Source organism: Lycorma delicatula, chromosome 7 (assembly GCF_047948215.1).
Source record: "Lycorma delicatula isolate Av1 chromosome 7, ASM4794821v1, whole genome shotgun sequence".
NCBI lineage: Eukaryota > Metazoa > Arthropoda > Insecta > Hemiptera > Fulgoridae > Lycorma > Lycorma delicatula.
Genome location: NC_134461.1, coordinates 36,594,253 through 36,613,910, shown reverse-complemented (window position 1 = coordinate 36,613,910; position 19,658 = coordinate 36,594,253). Strand labels below are relative to the sequence as shown.

General features: G+C 27.3%; 1 protein-coding gene across 3 annotated transcripts in view; it reads right to left on the bottom strand.

The window, feature by feature from the left end:
- GAPcenA (GTPase activating protein and centrosome-associated) overlaps positions 1-19,658 on the bottom strand; it is a 102,627-nt gene that overhangs the window by 12,491 nt on the left and 70,478 nt on the right. For all 3 annotated transcript variants that reach the window (XM_075371928.1, XM_075371930.1, XM_075371931.1), the window contains exons 15-17: positions 4,814-4,920; positions 2,057-2,140; positions 195-254 (exon numbers count right to left, since the gene is read on the bottom strand). In XM_075371928.1, the coding sequence (XP_075228043.1) occupies positions 195-254; positions 2,057-2,140; positions 4,814-4,920 (251 nt within the window). The remainder of the gene's footprint in view (positions 1-194; positions 255-2,056; positions 2,141-4,813; positions 4,921-19,658) is intronic.

Genomic DNA, 19,658 nt, shown 5'->3' with positions numbered 1-19,658 from the left:
AATTAAGTGTTTTAATCCTAAAAATGACAAAGTAAAAAAATAAAATGCTATTGTGAAATACCAAATATTATTTAATATTTTTAATTAATACTCGTTTTAAATTTATTACAGCTAAACAATCTTTACTTTATATATGACCTGTGTACATAAATGAATAAATTATTAACAATAAATAAAATAGCATAGTAGCTTACTCTGAGTTGATTCAAAGCTGTTTTTGCTGCTGTCTGTTCATTTTCCAGCCTTCGATTTATCTAAAAAATTAAAAAATAATAATTAACTTAAATAATTAATTATCTAATTATAGAAAATATACTTTTTCACTTTTATTTCAAAATTCAAATTTACTACACTGAGCTTAAAATTAAATTGTTTATAAATACTTCCTTCAAACTGCTTAAAATAAGTAAGCTGTATTAAGTTTGATTAGAATGAAGTAGAAATCATCGAATACTGGGGTGGAGCTAAAATTTATTACGAGAGGTTATCTCAAAAGTAAAAACAGTTTCAATGTAAAAAAATTTATTCAGAAAACTTTATATTTGTTATTTCTCTTAAACTTCATACCTTACACTACTTCTCCATATAATCGCCACATGAATTCAAGACATTTATCGTAGTGATACACCAGCTTCAATATACCTTCATCGTATTCTTCTGCCGACAGTCCATTTAGCCACTGTTTAATAGCATTTTTAAGTTCACCGTCACCCGTGAATTACTTATCACTCAAAAATTCTTTCAAATTTTCAAACAAATGGTAATCAGAAGGAGCTAAGTTCGGACTATATGGTGGGTGATCGTAAATTTCCCATCCAAATGTTTTCAATAAATCATGTGTCGGACCCGCAACATGTGGATGTGCATTATCACGCAACAGGATGACACAATCGGTCAGTTGCCCGTGTTGCAGCTTTTGAATGGCACACCATAACTTACATAGAGTTTCACAGTAGGCTTCTGCATTTATAATCGTTCCATGTGGCATGAAATCAATCAGCAGTATGCCAAACCAATCCCAAAAGACTGTGGCCTTCAGTTTGCGTCCAAATGGTTGTGGCTTGACCGTTGTTGGTCTGGTTGGTGATTGAGGATGATGCCATTCACTTGACTGCTGTGTAATATAAAATCCACATTTCATTGCCGGTAACAATTGAATATTACGGAACTCATCACCTTTTTCTGTACAGCGCATCAAAAATTCCAAAGTAGATCAGTTTTTTTGTGACGTTCCATTAAGACATGTGGAACCCAACGTCCACAAACTTTTGTAAAGCCTAAATTGTCATCAACAAGTCAACCGATAATAGGTCTTGAAACATCACAAAAAAGAAGGGCCAAATTAGAAGTCGTTGAGTTATGATCTTTTCTGATTTCATCATCGACGTGTTTCAACAAGTCCTCGATGATTAACGTGGGCCTCCCTGATCGTTCTTCATCATGCATATTAATTCTGTTATTTCTAAACCTTTCACACCATTTTCAGACGTTTCCTTCATTCATTACATTATACCCAGCAACCAACTGTCTTTGAATTTCGGCCAGCTTAATGTTTTGATGGTTTAAAAACATATGATTCCACGTATTTCACAGTTGGCGGCAACACTGATTTCCTATTTATTTTGTAACATAATAACTCACACGTAATCAAAGAAACTACAACGTGAAAACTTACAGAAAACAATGCAGTGTGTAAATTACTAGCGTGGCCATAAACGACACAGATTTGCCAACCTTAAGGAGAGAAATTTCCCACCGGTCTTTACTTTAGAGATATCCCTCGTATAATGTTTTAAGATATTAAATCAGTGCATGGATTAATTGTAAAATGTAAATAATGAAAGATTGCTACTTCTGATGTTGTTCTTACATTTTTTATGAGTTTTACAAACTGGAAATCTTATTAATACTAACAACCTAAACATAAATATCGACTTTGATCTTGAAAGTTAGGCAAAAATTCTATAACAGTGTGATAGATAAAAATGTAACCAAATAAACAATACATCCAAAATATAATATAAATAAATAAATTTATAATTAAAAAATAACTTACTTTTTTATATTCTGCAATTATGGCAGTACTTTTATTACTATCATTTTCAGCTTTTTGAACTTCTCGTTTCAGCATCTCCTTAACCTATGATGGATAAAAAAATTAATTTACCACTCCTGATTATAAAAGTGTAAATCGCAATACCACTACAGTCTTGTTATACTGGCTTTATATCAGAGTACACTGTATTATAAAAAAATTTGATCTAACTATTGACTTTCTTCTATATTATGAACACCTGAATTTATACATATATAAAAGTTAATTTCCCTAATTACTAATAAGAAATCAGTTGAAAGAAAGTTAAAAAAAAATTAAAAATTAAATTAAAATTAAATGTTTAATTTAGAGATGTGCAAAATATTATCATCTGCCCTTATAGAATCATGGCAGCATTTAACCACTGGATTAAACAATTTTTCAATAAGTTTGTCTTGAATTATAATAAAATAAAATAAATTGAAATAGTTTTCAATTGATTCCTTGTGGTATTTCAGGCCACTTAGATTTAAAGAGAATATCAAGTCTCAAGTCTTTAATAATTACACAGGATTAAAATTTCTATGACATTAAATCCCATGAGGAAGTCACTGACTTGAAGAGCATAATGAGGAGGTGGCCCATTTTGCTGCCAAACATAGAAATAGCTGTTGTTAAACACAGGGTTTTAAGTAGTTTGGAAATAAAAAAATCTCAACATATGATAATCTGTTAAACATCTGTCAAAGAAATAAGGTCCCAGCACTCCTCTTTTATTTTCCAATACCAAACATGAACCTCAGGAATTAAGTTCCTTCTCCATAATTACACAAGGATTCTCATCAGACCAATAAACACAACTATGATCGTTTACTAGACTATTTAATTTGAAGCATGCTTCATCACACTATACACTGAGCTAGAGAAGTGAGGTTATGCTTCACAATAAATAATAAATTCCACATGAATTTCCACCCTTTGATCAAAATCATTTCAATGTGCATGAAATAATGTTAGCTGATAATACTTAGTCTCAATTCTTTTATATTCTCTTGTAAATGTTTTATTTATTAATAGTAATAATAATTTATATTTTATCATTAAGGGCACTACATGCTTTTGCTACTCATGAAATAAAATTGTAGATGAGTATTATACAAAAAGTTATTCAAATCCATCTTTCTAAGAGAGTGAATAAAATATAAACAGTAATTTTTTTTCAATAAATTTGTTGATTAATATATACAATTAATACCTTCGTAATTTCTCTATATAGTCTCCTGCACGATTTACACACTTTTGCCAACAATTTGGAAGCTTGAATATTACTACCATAAAAACTTTGAGAATGAGCAATCAATTTTTCTATAAAAATATAAAATGACCTGAAATTTACTCCTGAATCAAAAGAAGTATGGTAATGATATAAATTTTCCAAATTTTTTACTAGCAGATTTAACAGTTTAAAAGTATCTGAATAGATGCTACTGATAATCTACATGAAGGACAATCAATTGTAGTCTCAACTTCAGTTTAGGACTCTCACACTATGAACTAATCAAGAAGAAAGCAATTTATAGTAGTTAATAATAATATTTGGAAATTGTACAATGTAACTAATGGTACAATTCACTAAATTATTTATAACAAACTGAAATAATAGAAAAGATGTGCAAAGTGGGTTTCAAGACAGCTAACTGACAATTTCAAGGAAATTCGACTTCATGTAAGTAAGGAAATCAAATTAACAATATTTGACTAAAGGTTATCAATTTTTAGAATGTACAGATGGTATCTTATAATTCAGATCAAACAAATGACTTATAATCAAAGTGGTAGAATCCAGTTCTTCAGTCACAAAAAATTTAACCTGGCCATCTGTGGTAAGTAATGGTGACAATCTTTTGGGATACTAAAGACCAATTCTGTGATTTATTTTTTTTAAATGAAAATGCACTACAATACATCAGTGTTGTTGTTGAAGTCAGAACTCCATCATGCTAGCATGTAATAATATGAAACCTGATATATTTCAGAATTACAAAAAAAAAAAATTCATCTATGCATTGCATAATCATCAATTGAACTACTGAAAAAGTAGTCTAGCAGTAACTGTAACATCCATCACTCAGTTCAATCCTCATCCCATCAGAATTATTTTAATTTGGGCTTCTCAGGCTGTTGTTATAAATAACTGGATCACATGTGCAGCAGGACCTTTGCACCTAGTCTTAAGAAACCAATGCACAATGGATAAGTAACTGTAACAAGGAATTATGTAAAGAATTGAAAGTTCTTCAATAATCTGTATTAAAACAACAATTGTTTATTAAACCTTAACTATAGCATAGTGAAAAAAGGGGATTATGTATTTCACGTGTGAGGTGTATGTTAACGATTTTCTCAGTAATTATTGCAGCTATTGATTGACTTTATTCGTTAACAGAATTATTTGTTATGTTACCCTGAATGTTTTAAGTCATAATGTCATAAAATTTTAACATTTTTAATTTTATATTTTATTACATTTTATAACAAGGGATTTTTTTTAATTTAATACCTTCTTACTACAACTGATAGAACTTTAAAAATCTAAAACATAATATAAGCTTGAAAAAATCTAATATAATTATATAATTTTAAAATAATTTTTTTTCTTCCTATATCATAGAAAATTTAAGATATATTTTAGAAACAGAATTTATTTAACATCAATAAATTAAAGAAATAAAATATGATATATATTTACAGAGCTATTAAGTTAATACAATTATGTACCAGATATAACTCATCTTCCAATCTTTTTTTCTCTTCTTCTGTTCTCTGGAGTATGTATTTAACTCTTTCCAATTCAGTTGAATATTTATCAGCATTATCCTGGGCCTCTGTAAAAAAAAATGTAAACCATACAAAATAAAAATACCAAATTTAAAAATATAATTTCCAATTTACTTTTCAATGACTTCTTTTACTGAATATCTGAATAAAATGAAAAATGCTTTGAAAATAAGTGTTAGTTATGATTTCAGTATTATAAGTGATTCTTAATTAAACAATTCAAAAAAAAATTGTACGATTTTCATATTTAGCACTTAAAATTGATCCGTGCAGGTGGAATTTTCTACTTTTTTCTTCTTACAATATGCACAGATCCTGAGGGTAAATGAATTATACGTATATCAATATGAAAACAAAGGAAGCATTAAAACCCCTAGCTTCCAAAAATAATGATTTTTAGTGTAAAACTTGAAAAATACACATGTGAGAAAGAAAAAATACTAATATAGTCTGTACATCAATAATATCTCAAGAATAAACTTGAAAAAGTTTGAAAAAAATTAAAAACAACTAATCTTTAATTTGTCACTACTTTAATGGATTCAGAACTTCAAAAATATTATTGAAAAAGTACTAACTTTTCATTTTTTATGAAAATTTTCAAGATAAAAAAAATAGGTTTAGTTATAAAAGGTTTTTTTTTTAACATGTTTTAGTTATACTTTTATTTAAAATCTGGAAAATTCCTGCAAAAGCATTACCTGTACGGAAAAAATATTTTCATGAAAAACTGTGAGAAACCTACATACTGTCAAATGTTAGAAAAGAAATTCAGAGAAATGATGGTAAAGAAATCACTACCAACCATCAACTAGCTCTCTGGAATGAGTGAATACATATTATTCTTTATTATAAGTTTCTAATTCTAAATTCTCTTTAATTTTAATAAAAAATAGAAAAAAAAACATTGTAACTGTCTATGTAAGTAATGCAGTTTATTCATTGAACAAGATTTTCACTTATGTTAGATGAATAAACTTATTAGGGGATCACTCAAGGAACTTTCTCTACAAAAAATCAAATTGGTTCATCTAGTGAATGTACATAACAAATAATTTAGGTTGAATTGGGCACCTCCTCTATTTTGTTAGTTATAAAAAAAATACAATTAAAATGATTATAAAAGTATTTAATTCAGAGTATTAACAGTTAATGAGGGCGTAAAATAAAAATAAAAATAAATAAATTGAATCATATAATTTGTAAATTGTATAATAAAATAATAACAATAATAAAAAGAAAGAAAAAATAAATTAATTTTTTTTTAAAAATAGGTTCATTTATTTTTCATTTAACATGTTTAAAAGCCTTGCCTAGTGAAGGCATTTTCTGTTCCTATTTTTTGGGAAATGATCTTTGAAATATGGTTATGTGAAGAAATATATTTAATCTTTGCTTATTAGTACTATCTGATTTATGTCTGTTAATATTTACTTTTGTTAATATGTCAGTGTCTATATTAAAACAGACATTTAAAAAAAATTATTCAATCAGATCACAGTAAGAAATAAAAGAAACAATATCAAAGTCCCATATTTTTTTCTGCTTAGAAAATTTTTCAGTCAAGGTAGTTCCCAAGGTTGTATCAAACATGGTATTCAAAAGAAAAAAAAAACAATTAAGTATGTTTTTGTGCATAAAATGTACAATTATAAGGACTAATACCATTTGAGTTCATATTTTAGTTTTAGTCCCCTATGTGGCTGCATATTGAAATAACCAACATGGTAACCAACTTTTTTTAATCACATTCAGTATATTATGATGATTTTCATAATCTTAAAAACCTTTATCGTTGAATACAAACTTCAAGAATGGAGTGGTAGTATTTCTGCCTTTCATCCAAAGGTTTCTGAGTTTGAATCCAAAGGCTTTGTATTATTCATACATTAAAAATTCCCATGTCATTTTGAAACAGTATTGGGCATCAGCCTGTTACTTTTGAGAAAATAAATACATAATGATGTATGATTTACATTTTAGTCACAAAGTAATTGTTGTTTTCTAGCAATTAATATCATTTTCAAAAATTCTACATGGAATATTTTTAATTCTATATATAGGAATGTTATAACCTATTATTTTTTTTTAATTTCTTCTTATATCAATTATAAAATGGATACTTAAATTATAGCAGTTATAATTATATATGTTTTAAGAAATACACACATTTCAAGATAAAAACTATATACATTGTTAAGAGGCTACAGATTTTAAAACTAATGACATTAAACTCCAATTTTTTAAGATGAATTTTTTTACCATGAAAATTCATTTAGAAAAAGCAAATACATTTGTAAATATTTTCTAAACATCTCCATAAAATGAAATGAAATTATCATTAAAAAAACATTATTAAAACAATCAATACAAATCAGTATAAGAATTAATGCAGGCAGGTTATACTTATGCTTAATTAAACTATGTACAAAAATGTTTTTGAACATATAACTGTAGATAATGCAGAAACAGATTCATCGATCTTAATTTTGAAAAAGATTCTCCAGTACAGAAATTTCTGGAAGAAACCTTTTTAGGCTACTGATGATTGAATGGTAAAACATGATTATTTAATGTGATAATATTAATTAATTTACATATAAAGTAATCTATTCTAAAAGTAAAAGCAGTTAAGTAATATTTAATAGAAATAATAAAAAATAATTCAGTAAAAAGAATTATGAAAAAATAATCGTACAAGAAAAACTTATTCCTATTATAAAAGATAAAAACAACTACGTAAAGCATATATCAACAAAACAATTTTGATTTAAAGAACAGTAAATGTAAATATTTGTATAATTAATACGTTGACTAGTTTAGAGAACTTACGTCGTTTTGTACATGTACACATAGAAATAAAATTACATTTTTGAATATCAAACATTTTCAGAAGAAAATTAATCTTCATTCACACGGAATTATAATTTTTATACTGCAACGAGAAATAAAACACATGACTATTTGCTGAATATCAATGTATAAAAATGCGGCAATGATGTTCATAAACATAAACAGGCTAGCATTCATAATTAAACTAATTGTAGTGACAACAGTATAAACTTGATGACGATTGAATGTTATTTATAAAATAACCAATCATTATTTTAATGTAATAAAAAATTATCACAACTAAAGCAAATTAATATTAGATATGATCTTATCACTACATAAAGAACAGAACACATGTACCAAACAAATAATTAACATTTAATGACTTCATAAAACAATAAAAATGTATTTTCATGAACTTAATACAATGAGATTAATAAATTGCTAATATAATAAAAGGTACTCTTACATAATGCATGTATCATCTTAAAACTAAAAGGAAACTTATTAGAAATAATTTATTTCTTTTAGATTTGAAACATACTTTTGAAAGGTAAAAAGTTAATTAATGCTTTCAAGATAAGGTGGTTAAAATAACCACCTTAGTGATGAAAATAACATTGTAAAGAATCAGAAAGCAATTATCAAAAAAATTATTTTAAAACTCCATTCAAACAAAAACTCCATATAATTTTTTTAATTAATATAACCTATATTTTTTTTTAACCATCTTTAAAAAGATAAAGATATGAAATGATATATCTTGTATAGTCGATTTTGTATTTCTTTAAATTACAATAGTATCAAAAGATTACATTTTTCAACAAATTCTCTGACTGCAGTCATCAAATAAATATGAGAGCAGTTTTTAATTTTTCTAAATTTGATCACTGGCTGTATTTTTTACTATACTGCTGGTCTCTAATAGCAGTCTTCCCCTTGAAAAATTATATTTTTGATGTTAGTCAGGTCAAAACTAGGATCAGTAACTGTAAAACAACTTTCCTCTGAAGGATTTTCAATTATATATATATATATATATATATATATATATATATATATATAAAGTTCTAGGATGTATTTCCTGAACTTGAAGTACTGATTCAGGTCACCAAAATGAGCAAAAAAGTTCATATTAACATAAGTTCTATTTTGCTTTTTTTATTGCAGACAATTAACTCAGCAGTACGTTTGTGAACTGTAATGCAAGCTGATAATTTTTTGCCTGTTTTTATTTCCTCCACTAAATGTAATAAAAATTATCAGCTTGTATTACTGTGTGCAAGCATACTGCCGGGTTAGTTGTCTGCAATAACTCTATTGTTTGTCAATGGATTTTTACAAATGATGTGTCATTTTGTTTAAAATAAAATGCTTAATAAATTTCTAATAAGTAGAAATGTAATCAAATAAATAATTACAAAGATACTGAAGATTAAAAAATTAAGATGGCTGCCATTTTGAAATTTTTGAAGGTGATGTTTTCAAAACTTATTTGTAGAATATGACACCAGTCTTAAATTTGCCAAATTTAATTAAAGTAGGTTTATCTGATCCTGAGAAATAAATTTTTTTTGGTTGAAAATCAGAAAATGGCATCCAAAAAAACAAAGCAATACATACCTTATGCTAATATCAACTTTTTTGCTCATTTTGATGTTCTGAAACAGTGCCTGAAGTTTGGGGAATACATCCTGAAAGACTCTATGTATATATATATATTTTATTTTTAAATTTTTATCATGCAAAAACAGAACCATTTCAAACATGATTGAGGATGCAGGATCCTGTGAAAGTACTTTTTTAAAAAAGTAAGGTACGATATCTTATCTAAATATTCTGTCTAGATGGTTTATTTAATAGAATTTAAATATAATTTAACAGTACAGAGGAATAATATGAATCTTAAAAAGATAAATTTCACTAAAATAATATATACATATAAAATCACTTTTTGTTCCATTACATTATTTATTTTGCGATGATGATTCCATATAAATGAACAAAATTACATACATTATTGCTGTATTTTACTTTATGTAAATTTTTTTTTTTTGTCTTCAGTCATTTGACTGGTTTGATGCAGCTCTCCAAGATTCCCTATCTAGAGCTAGTCGTTTCATTTCAGTATACCCTCTACATCCTACATCCCTAACAACTTGTTTTGCATATTCCAAACGTGGCCTGCCTACACAATTTTTTCCTACTACCTGTCCTTCCAATATTAAAGAGACTATTCCAGGATGCCTTAGTATGTGGCCTATAAGTCTGTCTCTTCTTTTAACTATATTTTCCCAAATCCTTCTTTCTTCATCTATTTGCCGCAATACCTCTTCATTTGTCACTTTATCCACCCATCTGATTTTTAACATTCTCCTATAGTACCACATGTGCTCTAGTAAATATGGAATAATATTCAAAAATATGTGGTGGGATGGCTGTACAAAGAGTAATAAATGATATCACAATAAAAATAAGTGATATAAGATAATTAAAATGTTTCAATACTGGAGCTTTATTTTTTAAGAGACTTTCTTTTATTTGAATGGTCAATAATCAAACATAAAATCTTTTATAGAAACTAAATATCTTCTTTTTCTTCATACAAATGGCTTATCACTCACTCATGTTTAATGTTATTTAACATTGTTTGCCAGAGCTATAATATGTCAGCAGTGATTTCACGAAAACTCCCAGTGATATACATAACTTCCTCCACTTTCTGTACTTTGTAATGAATTCAGTCATAATATTACATCTCTGAAAACTTTTAGATGTCGTTTAACTTAAATGTAGTGTATGTAAATAATGCAAGATAGCATTACTTTGTGACTGATGAGGTGAACAAGTGTATTGATATGATTCTGAGTAAACTGCATATTGAGGGGAGTGATGAGGAATCCACATTTGATGTAAATGAAAATATAAGGAATAGCAGAATTCTTGAATATTACAGAACTATTGTAATATTGCAGAATTATCTTTCAATTTTTCATTTACTAACAAATATATATCTCTAATATAGTGTGTAATGATTGAATTTTAAAAAGTTTAAATTTAATTCTATTAAGAATTACGCTTAAAACTAATAGATTTAACAAAGCCCTGAAATATATTACAACTGGTATCTGAGGAAGGTCCTTTATTTAAATGGCTGGTGCTCAAAACATTAATATATATTAAATTATAAAAAAACAACAATCAGTAAAGTTTCTAATTTTCTAATTGGAAAGTGGCTTCATGAAACTAGAAGCATCTTGAATCCACACTAAAGTTAAATGTGATTTTGTTAAGGATAATAATTTTACATTAAAATATGTATATAAAAATAAGCACTGAAACAGATTACACAGTTTACAATGTTTTTTTTTTTTTTTTTTTTTAACAAAATATGAGGGTCATTCAATAGTTAAAGAGACAAATGATTGTTGAAAAATAATTATTATTTTATTAAATGACAATGAAATTATTGCTACTTCACACAATAATCCACACCTACATTTAAAATCTTGTCCCATCTCTCTGTGAACTGCATTCTTGACTTGCTCATTGTTGCTTAACTCAATGCCACATAAAATCTCTTTGAGAGGAATAAACAACAAAGAGCGGACTGTATGACATCAGGACTGTAAGTTGGATGAGGCAACACCTCTCTATCCAACTTTTGAATATCATTCGGTCTCTTTTGAGCATTATAGGGGTGGGTGATCGTATATTGTTCATCCAAATAATCGTAATAATTTGGGCTTTTATATTGCACAGGTTTTAAACTTTTTTTTGGTGGCCGAACTTGGATGTTTCCATTCCATATTCAGACAGTTTGGATTCTGGCTCAAAATAGTAAATCAAAGTTTCATCACAGTTATTAGGGATCTAAACTGCACTCATCTTCCACTAAAAACCATTGTTTACGTTTTGCATACAAATAAATAATTCAAGTGTCTGCAATCTTCAATCAACTGTCTTGGAGCTCTCCTTCACATGATTTACAGTAATTTAGCTTATCATGGATGAAGGCATGAAAGTGCCATATGCATTCTATCCTTACTAATAAGATCATTGATGCAATTTTGCAAAGCATCAGTCAAAACTTCTACCAGTCTTTCACTAAGATGAAAATTGATGAAATTTGTTCAGTCCAATTTTAACTGTTCAATCTACTTGTAAAAATTTTCATGATTAACAGACTTTTTACCATGATTTAACTTCTGCATCTGAATTTCAACCAGTTTTACACCTTCAGAAAACAAACATTTTGTCACAGCAAGTAGATTTATATCCAGCAAGTATAAATGAATGCAATTCATTTTCAAAAATGGTTTAATTCTGGCTGAGAATGACACATGATTGAAACGTTGCTTTTAAGCTATATTTTAAAAAAAAATACTTTTATTACAAAAATTAAAAAAAAAAAGAAGTTTCTACTCTAAACATAATATTAAAAAAACGCACAGAATATGTAATAAAAAAAATATACATGACAAGAATATAAAAAAAACCACTATGAACTGAATTCAAGACAAGCTAAATGACTGGTCAACTTGTAGATTAAAATCACAACTGGCTAGTCTGTATTAATATGTCTCTGTAATTAATTTAAATGAAAATACTAATACAATAAATAAATAAATAACAGAAACATAAATAGTATATGTAAAGATATAAATAAGTAAATAGTAGATAGTAAAGAATGTAAATAGTATACATAACGTATAAGTAAAGAATTTTCATAAAGATTAATATCATACTTTAATATTAATATTTTGACTCACCAATATCATAACTATCTGAGCAGAAACAGCAATATAGATTTTTGCAATGAAATATTTTTGAACATCTCTTGCATTTTGATTGTTTTAATCTTTGTTCAGTTAGTGATTCTAAATAAACTTCCATTATTGTCATATTTTCAATAAACTTTTATTTCATATAAATTTATTTCACTATCTCAACTGAATGCTTTCAGTTATTTACACAACACTACATGAATCTCTTGTATCTTATTTTCTATCTACTACTTTTCACTTTTCAATAATACACACTAAAATAATGATATACACACATAATTTTATATATAAGTTATAGATCCAACAATTGTAGGTAAAATCAATTTTTAAGATTATTATATAAATAAAAATAATGGTATCAAAGTAATTACCTGACGTTTTAACAAACTACAAACACATACAAATGCTACTGTATATACATACACAATCACACATGCATACAAACACAGAGGACTAATTTCATCACGGAAAATTCCAACATAACTTGGTGTAACCCAAAAAACCAATCATTGGGAGTTTACAGAATTATATTTACAGAAAAAAAACTAAAAAACAAAATATAATTTTATTCTAATTAGAAAATAATAGATTAAAATAAATAATAGGCAACTAATAATCTAATCTAAAAAGATTGTACAGAAATACAATAACGAATGATTAATAAATTCATTATTTAAAGAATTTAAAAAAAATTACTGCTTTAAAAATAATTATAGAATTTAAAATGAAAATCTAATCTAATCACGTAATAAAAATGTAAGCAACATTATTTGTAATCTAATAAATATCACAATTTCAAATGATTGTGTATTTAGACGATATATAAACGAATGATATTAAACCCATAAAATAGCAATTAAAATTAAATTAATAGCCGATATTAAAAACAAAGACAATTCTTATCCCAATTACAACAAGGTAGTTTGCAGTATTATAAAGATTCAACAACAAATTAAAAAAAAACTTTATTAGTTCAACTCTTATGGTTATCTTATAATTAACTTTTTACAACTAAGGGTAGCTGTTATTTTTGAGAGCGACTTATTCCTTTTAGATTGGGAACTAATAGAAGTAACTTGTTATCTTCACAAATGGCAGAGCTCTAGAGGTCATTAGTACAGAAATATTAATAAAATTAAACATTTTCTCAAAAAATACCAAAAAAATTAAAAAATCTGCAGTTTCATTTTGTTCCATCTTTGACAAAATATTTAACTTGGTCATTAGGTGTAATTATATTTTGAGATTGATGGACTAATGTTAATAATTGATAATAAAAATAAATTTTTAATTGTCTTTTGAAGATGATACACTAAATACCGAAGATAATTAAATAATTCTATATTTGTTGATAAGAAATTTAATTATATTACGGTTTATTTTTTGTACTAATGATTAAGCTGCTTTTGATCAAAAAAAAAAAAATATTGTAACATTGTGAGATGAAAATTTAAGTTAATTATGAGGACAATCCAAAAAGTATGACAAAAATATCAGAGATTATAAATCTAAAAAGTATGAAAGGAAAATTTAAAGTGAACAAAGTGGCAGTCCTGCATACATATAAGTATCCAGATGTGTCATCTACTTACTCTGTTAATTTCAAATTGACTGTTATAGTCATTAAGTGTTGGTGATCACTGCATAAAGTAAGTTGGGTAATCGCTTACCATGGAAAAAAAAAATCTATCAGTGTTATGCAAATCAGTTTTGTGACCGCAAAAAGTCAGCTTTTGAAACGTACAAAATGTTGACAGAAACATTCAGTGAAGAGTGTCTGTCATGTGCAGTATGTTTTTGTTGGCATACACATTTATGGCTGAATGAGAAAGTGTGGAAGACAAGACAAAAGCGAATCATCTAGCACATTAATTAATGATGTTATGATGAACACAGCGAGCATCATTATTTATGATCATCATATTGGGATGCGGCAGAACTATTAAATATCTCAAAAAGCAGTACACACAATTTTCTGAATGAGCAGATGCAAATAAATGCGTTGCATGAAGTTGGGTTCTCTTAACACCTAACTAAATGGTATTTATCCAGAATTGCTGGTTTGCTATAAGGAAGGAAGGAACACCTTTTGCATAATGGTAACCATTGAGTCTTAGATGTGCCTTTATGACTGAGATGAAACAATAAAGCACCCAATGGAAGCAAACTTCTTCACCATCTCCAAAAAAAGTGAAAGCGGCAGCACTGCTTTTTTATCACTATCATCTTTTTTTATCATTAACTATTCATTTACCAATATCAGGTACCTACAAGGACTATTGTACATGCTCCCTGGTACATCATGTACTGAAGATAATACTGACTCAATTCAGAAAAAATACCCTGAAAAAAAATTGAAGAACTTCTGTTGCACCACAAAGATGCAGCCCCAATGTCGCTCAGAGAGTCTGTGAATTTTTGAATAGAAAAAATGTACAACGGTTCCTCTCCTACCACACAGCCCAGACCTCATATGAATTCTGGCTGTTTTAAAGGTGTAAAAACACTAAAAAGGGTGAAAATTTAAGATGACTCTAGAGTAAAACGCTGTGGAGGTGAAATGCAAAGTACTTTTAAAAGATGGCCAAGATATTGTGTTAGAAAAGTGAATCAGATACTGGAAGCAGTTGTATTGCACTTAAGGGAGACTATTTTGAAAAAGAACATGTAAATGTAAATTCAGAATAAGGTTTTATTTCAACTATAGTTGTCCATCTCATTACTTTTTGGACTACCCTCATATAATCTTGTTCTTGTTTGGATTTAGATCAACATCATCAACCTAGTTATTAATTTTTCGAATGCTGTAAATATTAGTTTTAAATAATAACTAAGAAAAATCCTTTGAGTACATGAATTTCATAACTCAATCAAAAAACTCTATACCTTTCTTATAAACTAAACATTTATATAGTATTGTAAAATTCCACAAAACCTTGACTTTCAGATATTAAACAAAATTTTACATACTCTAACTGATCTAAGAATGTGTACATTTTTTTAAGTCTTCAGTGAACAAGCTGCTGAGTGTGTATTTGAACAGCAACAAAGTTTAATGGAAAAACATCTTAAATAATTTTATATAAACTATCAACAACAATTATATAATCTTGAATAATTATTCACTACAGTATTTGAACAATTTTACTATGTAACATTTTTTACCTTATTATTGTAAATTATTTATATAATAGTTTCCACATACCAACAATATTTAATAGTATGTCAAGTGCTTTCGGATTATTAATCCGTCCTCAGGAACATTGATGTGCTATACATTATAATTATTTACTTCACATATTATTAATTATACTAAATTGAATTTTAAAAAACAAAAATTATAAAGATAACAACCAATCATCAAAAGGTAAAATAATGTCAACGTTATCTGTCATGTCAGTATGAAGGTCTCAATTGTTATATTTTAAAAAATTTTTGTTTTTTAAAATTTTATTTATTATAATTAATTATGTGAAATAAATAATTATAATGTGTAACACATCAATGTTCTTGAGGATGGATAAATAATCTGAAAGCGCTTGAACATACTATTAAAAACTGTTGGTAAGTGGAAACTATTATATAAATAATTTATATATCAATACCAACAGACCATGATTAATAAGATTAATTATTATTGTCTTTAATAATATTTGGCATAAAAAGAAATAAGCTAATTAAAAACACACAGGCTACCAAAAAGATTTTCAAGCAGCAGTAGCATATTAATAAAAAACAGACACAACCCAAAGTTTAAAGGGATCTCATAATTAAGGAATTACAAAAACAGCTAATAAAAGCATAGCTCACACAAGTAATGAACATAAATCTAGTTAAAATGCTTTTGGTTTAAAATTGTTCTATTTGTTACAAACTTGTGAATAAAAGATCATTACCCTAATATAATGTAACAATAAACAAATAAGTAATAGTAACTGAAATTACCAAACCACAAGAGAGTGTAACACTGTTTTTTTATCATGAAAAAAGTAATTCATTAACAATTTACCATATGAATTAGCAGTAAAAATACATTAAAAATAAGATAACTATAATAAAAACTAACACTTAAAAAAAAAATGGTTAACACACGTCCCGATAAAATATTATAAGCAGAAAAAAGTAACATTAAGCAATAAAAATCATCATGTACTTAAACAATTAAAGAACACTAAACATATTTATTGAATGTCAATGATGTAAAGTCAATGACGAATGTAAAATTATTGAAGTCATGATGCAAATAAACCGAAAAAAAAAAAAAATTGTATTCTCACATAAATGATATCATAGCTAATTATTTCATAATCATTTAATTTGTTATCTGTTACAAATTAATTAAAAAATACACTCTGACCTAATGATTGCGTCATAACAGAACAAGAAATATTAAGATATATCATGCTAATGCTATTTAAAAATAATTAAGGGGGGAAAAAATCATATATTAAAATATCAATATTGTAGTATTTTTTCCTAGAAGAATTAATCATCTGAAAAACCATGAGCAACAAATACTGCACTATAGGTGATCTATAAAAATGTGAGAATAGATGTAAAAGTTTCAAACAACAATAAGAACTACAAGGAACCCACAAACAGAAGATACCATCAAATGAAGATTAGGGTAAAGATAAAAAATATCACAAAAAAGTGTAAAAATAAAAAGCAGAATTAATTTAAATAAATCAGAGAAACTACATAAATGTAAAATATAAGTAATTGAGAAGAGTGTAAAGGGTGTTCCTATTATAAATAATTAGCAACCAAAAAATACATTAGAACTCTGGCAAAACCTAACAGATTTCGGAAACATAATATTTGTCAGTTTTACCCAAATTTAACACACCAATTTGTGTATTAGTTTTGATTCTTTGCTACAATATTTCAAAAAAACATATGCTCAAGAAGGTGATAGGTAACTCTTATAAGGCAGTTAGTTATTTTAGAACGTAATGTAGCACCACAATCTAATGGATATCAAATAAATCAATATGGTATACCCCATATGCAAGAAAACTAAAACTTCACAAAAACTGCTTGGAGTGAGGATTTTTTCACACCAATACTATATCTTGAACATAATAAAGCTTATTCTTTAAAGTAATATAGGGGATAATCATCACTTATGAATTTAAATTGCGTGAATGTCAATAAATAATTCATATTAACAGAATTATTAGTTAACAAAATGCTCGGCAAGATACTTATTTAAAAACCATTTTTATTTTTATAACAACATTAATGCACTTATTCCATTACTTTATCAATGGTCTAACAACTGTGAGGTTACTCTCTCAGCACACAACCACACCTCAAATTTAATGTATCCACCATTCACCGAATGTTTGCTATCCAGATGAGATTTTATTTAATAGATCAACAAGTGAAATCACTTAGGGATTCAAAGTAGATGTAGAAGTTGTCACTGTAGTTCATCAATTCTACCCTGAGTTAATCAAGCAGACATCTAAGGTCTGATACTGTTATAATAGAGCAATATTTATCAAGTTATAAGGCCTAGATGTTTTCATTGAATTGTAGCCTGAAGCATCAATAAAACTTTATAGATGCAACACTCACATTATTACTTCACTTCTGGAAACAGACTAGCAGGATTCCTTGAGAATCCTAAAACCATGTAAGCACAATATTATCAACTCGAGGTGCAATATCTTGAATAAAAGTAAAGATGGATGTTTTTAATGTATCAGGCCATCCTTGATTCATATATGTAGTAATGCATCCGTGATTTAATCCCAATAATAATTCCTTTGAGCATGTATTTTCATCAAAAGAGATAAGTTATAAATGTAATCAATTAGATTCAATTTATATTATTCAATCAGTTGTCTGGGCAGTCTTCAAGAGCACACTTAACCTGCCAGTTCCTCCACCTTACGCGCTATTGGTTCCATTGCAGTCTACACAGAATAACTAGATCTGTCTATTGTTGTCCTTAAGAGACTTTATCAACCCAGTTAAACACTGCTTTATATGACAATCACGTTTTTATTTTTATTTTTTATTTTTTCCAAAAAGTAATTTTGCTCACAAAAACACACACCACCTTTAAACATAATCTTTAAACATAAACTTCTTCAACATGGTGGATTGACATTTTTAAATTGAACTGTACATGCAATAGACTATAACCAAACTACTGCTAATTGAATTCATATATCAAACTGCACCGTGTTATCACCTGATGACATTTTTAGAAAAATCACAACTATTTCCAATTATCTCGCATAAATTTATGACCTTACTAACGCCTCACACATACCCATATACACACCCACAAAAGTAAGTAAGATAGCCATAAATTAGTAAAATATATATACTAACTTAGAAAAACAATAAAACTTAACTAAAAAGATTGTTTATGATACCACAACAATACCCTATCTAAAAATAGATCTTAAAACTTCAAGACGTACAATGTCACATTCATATCATTCTAAAAGGCAATCACTGTACACTAAAAAACAAAGTGAAATAAATTAAAATGATTTACAAACATACAGATATATAATGCAAAATTTAAAACACTCCTGATATCATTATCATTTCCTGTCAAAGCTGTTATTAAATATAACAGTGAACAAAAGCAGTTATATTACAACTATCAACTGATATGTAACAACATGAAGTGAACCATCACAATATTTCTGATATACATACATACAAACATCCATCCGGTGATATACTGATAATTAAAACTGAAATCCTTAATTCTGGTGTAAAATATAATTCAGTTCAGTAACTCAACTTTATAGGGTACAACATCAATATCTGACTAATAAAATATATCTGCCAGTATAAATTTTAATATACAGTAAATTTAATAATTTAAAACCAGCAGCTAAGTCACTGTAACATATTATTGGGAAGTGGATTATGCATTTTGTATAAGCAATTAATTTACTTTGTTTTTCTTTTATATACTCCAAAGCTGAACAAAAGGAAAATTAATTTAGTTGATGATAAAGCTATGTGTCTCTAGTCTTATAACAGTGCTATACTGCATCTGCAATGTAATTTTATTTTAAGCAGTTAAAAGTATACAGAAATAGTAACGTATTGAAACTAAATAAATAAATATTATATTTTGGGAAAAGTGTGCACGCACACACATGCACAACACACACAGTCATCTGTTCGAT